The 11,119-nt window shown below is 62.3% G+C and overlaps 2 protein-coding genes across 2 annotated transcripts; one reads left to right on the plus strand and one right to left on the minus strand.

Annotated features, from left to right (window-relative positions):
* Window positions 1–6,793: 6,793 nt before the first annotated feature.
* Window positions 6,794–8,262, plus strand: CALML6 (calmodulin like 6). Its single transcript, XM_036281498.1, has 5 exons — window positions 6,794–6,840; window positions 7,480–7,654; window positions 7,749–7,893; window positions 7,977–8,077; window positions 8,151–8,262. The coding sequence occupies exons 1-5, from the start codon at window positions 6,838–6,840 to the stop codon at window positions 8,195–8,197; spliced, it is 471 nt and encodes a 156-aa protein (XP_036137391.1). The 5' UTR covers window positions 6,794–6,837; the 3' UTR covers window positions 8,198–8,262.
* A 443-nt stretch (window positions 8,263–8,705) lies between these two features.
* TMEM52 (transmembrane protein 52) lies at window positions 8,706–10,360 on the minus strand. Its single transcript, XM_036281424.1, has 5 exons — window positions 10,292–10,360; window positions 10,160–10,203; window positions 10,003–10,044; window positions 9,242–9,420; window positions 8,706–9,156 (listed from the first exon to the last, which is right to left on the minus strand). Exons 1-5 carry the CDS (start codon window positions 10,358–10,360, stop codon window positions 8,978–8,980), a joined length of 513 nt encoding a protein of 170 aa, XP_036137317.1. The 3' UTR covers window positions 8,706–8,977.
* Between the last annotated feature and the right edge of the window lie 759 nt (window positions 10,361–11,119).

Raw genomic sequence — 11,119 nt, forward strand, 5'->3', positions numbered from 1 at the left:
CTCCCACTCTATCTGAACAAAAAATGAAAAAATGTCCTCGGGTGAGGATTAAAAAAAAAAATAGAGATGAGACAGAGTAGCAATAGAAAGTAACCAAATTTGAGACGCACATATGTTTGGGAACCCTGCACACATGAGCCACAGACCCGCACATGCACGAGAGGATCAGAGCTAGAAGGGAACATGGGGATATAGGACGTGGACAGGCAAGGTACTTTGGGGGCTAAGAAGAACAGATGCTTAGTAAATAGAAACTTGTTCTGCCCTAGAGATAGGTCACAACAAGTTACTGCTGATAATTTTTTACTAAGGGCCAGGCCCCTGACTACAGTTCTTCCAGGTAGTTAAGGGAGGGGCAGTTTCTTTTGAGCCTGAGGCTACAACTGCCTTTAGCTCAAAGTAATCACCGTGTGAACCACATTCTAACCCTGATGAGCTCGGGAAGGCCTATGCGGGGTGGAGGTGGGGGGCTGACAAACTCAGAGATCCACAGTAACCAGGCAGGATGGTCTGAACATAAAAATTCCTCACTAAATGCAGGTCATGGTGAGTGTCACCTCCTAGGCCTGTAGCTTCCCTGATAAAGGTCAATCTTTACCGTAAGTGAACCTGTCAATGGTCTTTTTGCATCTAAGATAAACATACCTTTGAAATGCCAGAGTAGTATCTTTCCAGACCCCCTCAGGGCACACCCAGAGCAAGACCACAGGACCCTGGATCTTTATCTTGTTCCCAGCACAGCATCTCCAGGTGCGGTAAATGTTAGTTAATTAATTACCGCATACCCACCTATGCAAGGAGTCTTTCCCGTTTATTCTTTATCCAATCCGAGATTTCCTGGCTCTACTGTCTCCCACCCCCTTAATCTACCTCGAGTGGACTTCATGTAAGTCCTCCTTATGTCTCCTGTGATTCTGGCGTATAAAATAAGCTGTTAAACTGTCCCCCTCCAGCCCTGGCCGGTTTGGCTCAGTGGTTGGAGCGTCAGCCTGCAGACCAGAGTCCCGAGTTTGGCTTCTGCTAGGGTACATACAAAAAAAAAATTCTCTACAGGTTTGGACATTTGGGGTGGCTGGGTTTCAACCCCTATGGGGTCATATGGCCAGAGCAGCAGGGACCAGATGCAGGGTTCCAGAGCTGGCCTGAAGGGTGTGTGTACCTGTAATGCAGCCAGGACGCAGGACAGGGCTGAGGCCTTGCATACTGGGCCTGGGGGCGCCTCAGAAGGAAGGGAGAGCCCTTCCTGTCAGCCACCTCCACCCCAGTGCTTCTCCCCAGCAACTCCCACAAAGCACCCGGCTCACCCCAACACTGCCACCCTCTTCCACTCCTGGGCAATGCCTTCGTATCTACTGGTCCCCGGTGTCTGGCTGTCTGCAGAGCAGGACCCTCCTCACAAGCGCGAAACTAGAGCCGGCTCTGGATAAAAGTGGCCACGGCCAGCTGTTGGCAGCACAGGTGGTATGGGAGGTCTTGCTCCTGGAGGGTCCCCTGCATCCAATCCCACTGGACCCCCTTCCTTCTGATTAGCACCTGGGGACACTGTTTAGCCTGGAGGGGGAGGACCCAGCCCCTTGCCCTGGGTCTCTTCCTTGCCCTCCCCATCTCAGGGCTGCAAAGTTGACCTGGACTGTCCTGCCTGCAGGGCGGTCTTCCTTCTGTTCCTTGCCCCGTTCCCGACTCCAACCAGGCAGGACCTAGGGGCAGCCCAGCACCTTTAGCAGCTTTCTGAAGCTGGGGTGGGCGCCAGGTGGCCGTGGGGATATCTGGGTCCAGTGTGGGCTGGGCCAGGAGAGGGTCACTGGGTCCCATTCTTTTTTTTTTAATCCTCACTCGAGGACATTTTTTTGCATTTATTTTCAGATACAGCAGGAAGGAGAGAGGGGCTGAGAGAGAGAGAGACATTGATGTGAGAGAGACACATCGACTGGCTGCCACCCACACAACCCCAACCGGGGCCGGGGACAAGCTGCAACCGAGGTACGTGCCCTTAGCGGGAACCGAACCTAGGACGCTCTGGTCCGCAGGCCGACGCTCTAACTGCTGAGCCAAACCGGCCAGGGCTGGGTCCCATTCTCTCCTGCTCTGCTCCAATCTGCCCTAGGGCACCTGGCTCTGCTCCAAGTCAGGTGGTGCATCACAGCAAGTGCCCTGGGGCAGGCAGGGGGTGGGGACAGCAAATGCCCTTCTGCATGGGCTATTCTGCCACAGCGCCCCCTGCAGCGTCCCCAACTCCATTCTCAGGGTTTCAGTCCTGCAGGTCTTCACAGGGGACCTTGATCTTGAAGGCACAGCTTGCCTCATCTCCAGTGTGCCCCAGAGTCTGAGGGCTGTTTGTCAGGAATCCTGCCCCTGAGGCCCAGCCCATCTGCCCCCTGGGAGGTGATGCAAGGTTTGCCTGGAAGGGGCAACAAGAGGCAGGGCAGGGATGGGGCCAGGGGACCTGGAGAGGGTGGAGGTAGAGGGTGGTTGCAGGACCTGCGGGCATGAGGTCTGAAGGTGAAGGAGGAAGTGGTGGGCTGGGACCCCAGGTAGCAGGGGTGCTGTGTGGAGCCCAATGCAGCGCTGGCCCCTCCTGGGTAGCTGGACCTGCAGGCCCGGGATGTTTTGGAAACCAGCACTTGGGGCCCACGAGGGGCGCTGCCTGGAGCCAGGGGCCCCGGAGCGCTTGCTGTGACGTCAATCTGAGACTGTGCTTTGTTCCTTTGGGCCTCTGCCCAGAGCTTGTCCCCAGGCAGGCGTCCCCCTGGGGGCGGCTGAGCTTGCCACACCAGACATCAAGGGCCTGTCTGTCCTGCCCCTCCAACAGCCCCTGGAGGCCAGGGTTGGAGGGTGTCACTGAGGTTCAAAGACCTCTGAGAGACACCCCGGGAGAAAGCCCCATCCATGGTGAGGGGCTGTGAGTCCACCCTGTCAGGGGGACACCCGGAGTACCACTGAGGCCAGGGCCATGCGTGCCCCACCCCTGCTGCTTGGCTCTGCCCAAGGCCAAGCTCTGCGCAGAGGCAGGACAGGCGGTGCCCCTCGGCAAGGGGCTTCGCCTCCCCGAGCCTCAGTTTCCCCTTTATGCAGGACAGACCTCCAGGCTTCTGCCCCTCCCTGGCCGCTGAGCCCACTGGAACTTGGGCTGCAGAGAGGTCTGAGGCTGCTGCTGCGTTTAAAACCTGTGAGCAGCCCTGGCGGGTTTGGCTCAGCGGTTGGAGCGTCGGCCTGCGGTCCTGAGAGACCCGGGTTCAGTTCCCGCTAAGGGCATGTACCTCGGTTGCAGTTTGTCCCCGGCCCTGGTCGGTCGTGCGGGTGGCAGCCACTCGATGTGTCCCTTTCACATGGACGTTTCTCTCTCTCTGTTCCTCTCTCTCCCTCCCACTCTACCTGAACAAAAAAAAAATGGGAAAATGTCCTCGGGTGAGGATAAGAAAAAACAAAAAACAAAAAACCTGTGAGCAACCGGTGGTGTGGCTCAGCGCAGTGGACTGAGCGCCGCCCCATGGCCTCAGGTCCCCGGACAGCCCTCTCTCTAAAAAATCTTAAAAAAAAACACCTCTTCTAGCTTTTGGACGGAATGACGTCCTGTTGACAGTCCTAGGAGACCGAGGAAGGGCAGGAGGGGCCCCCGGGGCAGCAAAGCCCCGCGCTCGCGGAGGAGCAGGGCCGCTGGGGCCCGCCCCGAGGTCCGGGCGCAGCCGGGCCCACCCAGCCTGTGCGGGCGGCGGGGTCTCGGGGCGCGCGGGTCTGGGGCTCCGCAGGCCGGACGGGGCGGGCGCAGGCGCCACGTCTGCGCAGCGGGCGCCCCGCCCCACCACTGCCCCCTGCGGGACGAGGGAAGGAACAGTTACACCGGTTTTTGTCCCGCAACCGTGGGACCCACGGGTGAGGCTTCGAGGGCAGGGCTCTGACCCCAGGCACCGAACGCGCCCCGGGCGGGCGAGCGCGCACCGAGACGCGGTCCGGCTCGAACCCGGGAGGGCCGACCTCGGAGCGGCGGACCCGGAACTGCTGCCGGCGCGCGCCCCGCCCGCCGCGCCCGCCTCTGCCCGGCTCCGTGAGGCCCACGAGCGCCCCCTGCTGCAGACGCGCGGAGGTGCCACCGGCGCGCCGCTTCCGGGCTGAGCGACGGAGCGGGACCCACTGACGGAAGGGGCGGGGCCAAGGGGGCGGAGTCCAGCGGACCCGAGGAGAGGCCGGGCGACGGGGCGGGGCCGGGCGCCGGATGGGACCGAATAACAGGGAGGGGGCGGGACCGAGCGACGGAGGGGGCGGGGCCTCATGATGCCAGGGGCGGGGCGGGGCCAGATTACGGGGCGGGGCCGAGTTTGGTGCAAAAAAGTGGGACTGAACGGCGTGGAGGGCTGGCTGGGGAAGAGATCAGCCTTTGAATGTGCAGACGTCCCAGCATCCAGCCCTCCAGGCCCGAACGGAGCGAGAGGCACAGGAAGAGCTTGCTCTGCCCGAGCTGGGACGCCGTCCTCTCCTGCCTTCGGACATCTGCACTGCTGGCTCTCAGGCCTTCGCCACCCGCTGTCCCGGGCCTCCGCTCCCCCAGCAGGTCCTGGATATAACAGTCACATCTGTCTAGAACTGGTTGTCCTTCTGTGGAGAATCCGGACCAATGCAACATGCAATGGATTGATTATCCAGCGTTAAAAAAAAAAAAGGAAGTTCTGACACCTGCTACATGGATGGCCCTTCAGCACATGTTCCTGAAACAGGCCAGATGCAGAGGGACAGACGCTGTGTGATTCCGCTCACAGGAGGTCCCTGGAGGAGTCAGATCCACAGAGGCAGAAAGTAGATGGTGGTGCCAGAGGCAGGGCGGGGGTGAGTGTTTAATGAGGAGCTTCAGTTTGGAAAACTGGAAAGTTCTGGAGATGATGGTCATGAGGGCTGCACAGCAGTGTGAGTGTGCTTAATGTCCCCGAGCTGTGCACACACAGGTGGTTAGGATAATAAATCTTATGTGCTGTGTTTTTATCACAAATAATAATAACAATAATAAAGACCGGGGCCTGGGTTCAGTTGGTTGGGCATCGTTGTCCTGTGCACCGAGAGGTTGCGGGTTCGATTTCCGGTCGGGGCAAATGCCTGGGTTTCGTTCGGCTTGCTCCCGGGGTTGGGGGGGGCACATGCACGAGGCAGCCAATCCATGTTCCACTCTCACATTGATATTTCTCTTTCTCTCTCCCTCTCCCTTCTTCTCTCTCTAAAAAAGAAATAAAAAAGATTGTGGTACGTAATTGACGTTCAATGTTCCTTCCCTTCTCAGAGTAATATTTTATGCAAATTTCACCACTGGAATCAATCAATATATTTTTTAAAAACCTTCACCGCAAGATCTAGACTAGTGTCCGAGCAAACATCTGGGCGCCAGAGCCTACCTAACGTGATGTGACGTTACCCCCACTTTCTCCGCAGGCCCTCGGGCTTCCACACTCCATCGGCTGTCGTCCCCTCCGCTGTCTTCTCCACATACTGTGGTTTGGGCTTTGGGATGGGAAGAGTTTCACTGAAATGGTGTTTCAATTCCCATGCCTGTAGTTTAGGACTTTTAAGGGAGTAGGGTGGGAACGTCTTCTCCCCATCGGAAGGGAGCAGACCCAGAGCAGGATTCCCCTGCAGCCCAGCCGCCCGATGACCTGGCGTCTGCTGGAGCCAGCCTGTCCCCGTCAGCACAAATCTTGTGGCCTCAGCAGCTGGCCTGGGCCTCAGTGGGAAACTGGAGGCTGCAGGAGCCAGCTCTGAAGGGTGGGGGTTGGGCCCACCTGCTCAGATTCATCAGGAGTCCTGTCACCGGGCAGGTGTGTGTGTGTGTGCGCGTGTGCGCGTGCACGCACGCTGTGCATACTCCACTCTGGGGACCACACAAGGGGGTGTGGAGAGCAGTGACAGGAACGAGGGGGGCTGTCTCTGGGGGCAGGAACTAGAGGTGGGTGGGAACAGCTCCCTTAGCAGGTCTTGTGCTCAGGGCCAGGGGAGCAGGAGACCTGGGCTGAGGTGTTGGGAGCCCCGGGTGGGGTGGGTGCCTGTGTGTGAGGGCTGAGCACACGTATGCAGGTGTGTGTGCAGCTGTGACATCTTGTCACTAAACAGCCTGGCACCCAGCTCCCTTGGGAGTCAGCTTTGCTGTTCTGAGTGGCAGGAAGGTCAGGTTTCCCTGAGAAATCCCAGAATAGCCCCCGACTGCCCAGAAACTGGCCTGGCCTCCTGGTGGCCTGCTGGTTCCCTGGTTCTGTCTGTGCTGACCCCCCACCCCCAGCCACGTGAAGCTGTCTCCTCTTGGACTGCGGACCCCCAGCCCCTGCAGCACTCACCGGGGGCGGGAGGAGCATTCACGACCTCACCTGTCTCTGGGCATCTTCAAGGCGCTGGGCCCAGGTGGACTTGACGGCAGTACCTGACCAGGGTGTACACCCAACAAAACCCCCACAAATAAGTGATGACGGCCACTGTGAGGGTCCCGCCGCAGATGAGGAGGAGGGTGACATTACAAGGAAATAGCCCCTCTCTAGGCTTCAGCCTGAGGTGTCCATTCTTGCTGTGGCCCCAGGAGAGTTGAGGCTGGGGTGGGGGCCTTGGCCAACACCCAGGGTCTGAGGGGGGCTCCAGGGTGAGGGGATGCCCAGGCCGAGGAAAGCCAGAACGGGGCTGTGTGGGGAAGGGCCAACCCTGTCCCTAAATAGGGCCAGGAGGATCTCCTGGCCATAAAAGGCTCTTGGAATCTGGACCCCAGGGACCCCAGGCAGCGGGGCCCAGCTAAAACGCGGCCGCCGCCTCTGCCCCTTGAGCCCTGCCCACAGCAGCTCTAGTGACACCGCGGTGTCCGCTCCACCGGCCACAGACATGGTGAGGCTGCTCCTGGCTGGACTCCTGGGCTGCTGGGTGGTGCAGCGGGGCTGGGAGCAGTGCCTGGGGCGGAGGAGACCAGCAGAGCCTCCGGGCACAGGGATGGCTGGGGCCTGAAGCTGTGAGGGTCTCTAGGACCCGAGGAAGAAGCCCAGAAAGGCGGGACAGAGAGGGCAGAATGGGGGGCTGGGCTGGGCAGCCCTTTCGGAAAGCTGCCATGGTGGTGGCAGGCAGACATGGCCGGGTGTGGACCATCCCCCTGGGATGCCTGGAAGCCCCCTGAAGCCTTCACCCTGGCCTGGTCCTTCCCACGTTGGTCCAGGTCATCCTTCCCCTGGTCTCACCTGTGTCCACTGCTGTGGCCCCTGCACCCTGCAGCCCCCACTGTGAGGCTGGCCCGTGCCTGGCTCCTGCGTGTCTGCTGCCTTCCCCTTTAAGCTGTCTGGCAGAGCCGTGCTCATCCTTCAGACCCACCACTAGTTCCCCCTCCTCTGGGAGCTGGCTTCAGGCTGGGGCCTCCTTTTTAAACCACATGCTCTGAAGGGTGTCTCCTGCCACATGTCCTGGGCCTCGAACCTCCCCTGGATGAAGGGGCAGAGGGCCCCGGTGAAGCTGGCCAAGGTGTTCGTGTCCCCGCAGACAGAGCGCCTGACAGCCGAGCAGATCAAGGAGTACAAGGGGATCTTTGAGATGTTTGACGAGGAGGGCAACGGGGAGGTGAAGACGGGGGAGCTGGAGCGGCTCATGAGCCTGCTGGGCATCAACCCCACCAAGAGCGAGCTGGCTTCCATGGCCAAGGACGTGGACCGAGACAGTGAGGCTGTGTGGGGCACCAGGGCTGACCTTGGGGGGGTGGGGGCTTCACCCTGCCCTCTCACAGGACCCATCCCTGGCCTTCCTCCCTGCAGACAAAGGCTTCTTCAACTGCGACAGTTTCCTGGCCCTGATGGGGATTTACTGGGAGAAGGCCCAGAACCAGGAGGGCGAGCTGAGGGCCGCTTTCCAAGTCTTCGACAAGGAGGGAAAGGGTTACATCGACTGGGACACACTCAAGTAGGGCCAGGGCCGGGAGTGGGGGGTGAGGGTGAGCACCCTACGGGCTGCCACTCAGTGCGGGGCTTGGGAGGGTCCTGCAGGTATGTGCTCATGAATGCAGGCGAGCCCCTCAACGAGGTGGAGGCTGAGCAGATGATGAAGGAGGCAGACAAAGATGGGGACGGGACCATTGACTATGAGGGTGAGTGGGGGATGGGCCCTGGGAGCCCACTGCCAGGCCAGGCTGGGCTGCTGACCTGTCCCTTTGCTTCCAGAGTTCGTGGCCATGATGACCGGAGAGTCCTTCAAGCTGGTCCAGTAGGAGCAGCTGCTTCAGCTGTGGGCGGCCTGCCCAACCATGGAGCTGCTGCCCGCCACTGCCCACTGCCACCCACCCCACCCCACCCTACCCAGCAATGTAGTCAATAAACACTCCTGCCAGACTCGTGTGTGCTTCCTTGTCCCCAACCTGGCAAAGGTGTGGGTCTGGTAAAGGGAGAGGGCTCTCCAGAGTCACCATGGCACACAGCCTGTCACTTCTGCTGTGGTACCTAAAATCACCCACCACGGCAGCCTGAAGGTGAGGTTAGGCCAGCCGGAACTCAAGTACTCACTGGCTGCCTGCACCGGGCGGCTGCCCGAGCCCACCCCCCCACCCCCCCCAGCGAGCGGAGCCCTTTTCTACAGGCAAAGACCACTTAGATACAAACTTTATTCTCCAAAAAGTTGTGGAGGCTTTGACCTGTGGGGCTTCCTTTGGGCAGAGGGCCTGCTGGGGCTGGGCCAGGGCCTAGGGCTGGATGTAGCAACCTGTGTGTGTGTGTGTGTGTGTGTGTGTGTGTGTCTGCCTGGCGTTGCATAGCAACGAGGCCAGGGCTGCAGCAATGTGCTGGATGTCTGGCCTTCCCGGGAGGAAGGATGGTGAGGGTGGGCTGGGGGTCTCCTTTGAGCACGAGGTGGTTGGGGGCATGCGGAGCTCAGGAGAACTCCTCACTCCCTCTGAGGGGCACCAGGGCGACAGCTGGTAGTACTGAGCTTTGCGGCTCAGCTCCTGGGACCTTGGAGGAGTCTCTAGGCATGAGACCTGGGGGAGGGGACTAAGCTACTGAGGGGGTGGCTCTTCCTGTGCCGGTTTGGCCATCTTGACAGCCTCATCATAGGAGGGAGGCAGCTCCAGGGTGTAGACGGGGCTGTAGGCGGGAGGGGTCATGGAGTCGAGGTCCAGCTCCCCGAACGGCAGGGGCAGCCGCATACCCAGCGGGTGCTGCACGGAGCTGTAGGCTGCAGGGAACCAGAGTGAGTTTGTGGGCCCGGGTCGGGCCCTGGTGCCCCCACTCCCTTTAAAGGCAGGCGTGCAGGCACTCACAGGTCACAGTGCTGTGCACGGGGCTGTCACTGTCCACAGGGATGACCGTCAGGTCGCAAGACTGAGGTGCCGACGGCAGGTGCGACTGGGCTTGTGCCCGCTTCCGGAGGCAGCAGAACCGGACACAGCTGGCCGTGACCCCGCACAGCAGCAGCAGCAGGACAGCGAGCAGGATAAGCCTGGGCAAGGAGGAGCAAGACCCTACCTCTGGACGGACCCACAGCCTCTAGGTACCTGCTCCCCGAGTGGCCCAACCACACCAGACAGGAACGAGCACAGGATCAAAGACAACCGGAGGAGTCTCCAGGCCAGACACCTCCTTCCTGGCCAAGCTGGGCCTGAGGAGCTGGCTGGCCCTGGCTGTCTCTCCAGGCTGGCCACAAGTGGCCTTGGGCTCACTCCCAGGACACACTGTCCTGGGCCGAATGCACAATGCTGTGCCCAGACCAATGGCCGTGTTCAGGGGCGACTCTCTCAAGAGAGGCGGGAGGGAGCGGGAGGTGGGCAAGAATGCTGTGGGGGAGTCTGCCCAGATCTGCGCGGGGCTGGGGCAGGACCCTCGGGGGAGACCGCCCCTGGTGCGGAGGCAGGAGGCTGGGGTGAGTCTTCCAGGCTGCTGAGGGTCCCAGCGCCTTACCGCCAGCGCCCGGGGGGACAGTGCTGGCGACCCCTGGGCGGTGGAGCCCGACGGAGTGGGAGCTGGTGGGCTTGGCCCCGGGAAGCACCGTCGGACCCGACTCCGCGCCGCGGCCTCCACTTACCCCACGTGCCACAGGCTGCTCCAGCGGGCCTGGGGCGGGCACCTGTGGGGACGCGGCACCTGCCGTGAGCGGCCCCGCCCGCGCCGCCGCAGCCTCCCGGGGGGCGGGGCAGCCCCAGGCCCCCGCTGCCCGCTGCCACCCCTCCCTCCCCACTTACTGGTCCGAGGGGTCGCAGCTGCCGTCCGAGAAGCCCAGCGTCACCTGCGGGGACAGGGGTGAGCTCGGGCCGGGGTGCGCCGAGCGCGACCCCCCCGCGAAACCCACGCCGGGCGCCCGCCGGCCGACCCACCTGAGGCAGCGGCAGGAGCGGCAGCAGCAGCTGCAGGAGCCCGCGGGCCGCCGACGCCCCCGCCAACATACTGGGCGCGGACCCGGCGCGCCCGCCCGGCCGCCCGGCCGCTTTATGGAGGCCCCGCCCCGCGCGAGCCCCGCCCCGGCACGTGGCCCCGCCCCGCCCCGCGGTTCCACCCAGTGAGAGCCGCGTCTTGGAGGCCCCAAGCACAGGCTCCGCCCACCGGGGGCCCGGTCCCGCGACCACGCCCCGCACTCCCAGCCCCGAGATGCCGCCCACGCGAGCCCGGGCCCCGGAGGTCCCGCTTCGGCGTCTCGGCCCTGCGCCCTGGCGGTTCCCCTCCTCGTCTCCGGGCCTGTGGTCCCCGCGTTGGGGTCGGGCTCCCGGCGGCCAGGTGCAGAGCGCGGCCTGCCCTGCAGGGCTGGCGAGCTGGGGCCAGGGAGGGTGGCAGCCAGGACGACTGTGGCCAAGCTTGGCCCGCCCCGCGGTGCGCGAGGCGAAGGGCTGCTCCCCGCTGCGCTCAACGCCCTTTACTCTGCAGGCCCCCGCTGGCGGGCCGGGGCGGCCCACCGGGAACCAGCTCGGCTCTGGGCCCTTGCCTCGTCCTGGCTGCAGCCCGCTTTCCAGGAGCATGCGGACGTGGCCTGTGCGCCCGGGGTTTATTCTGCCAGGAATGGCTGGGGGTCGTTTCTTCCGGGAGGTCCCCCTAGTTCTCACCCCTCCTCCCACCAGGCCAGGTGCCCTGTTAGGCTCAATCTGCGCTCTGGTCCAACATCTGGTGATCCGGCCAAGGGTGGTGGTCAGCATGGCAGGTGCCATGTCTAG

Source organism: Molossus molossus, unplaced genomic scaffold, assembly GCF_014108415.1.
Source record: "Molossus molossus isolate mMolMol1 unplaced genomic scaffold, mMolMol1.p scaffold_m16_p_35, whole genome shotgun sequence".
Taxonomy (NCBI): domain Eukaryota; kingdom Metazoa; phylum Chordata; class Mammalia; order Chiroptera; family Molossidae; genus Molossus; species Molossus molossus.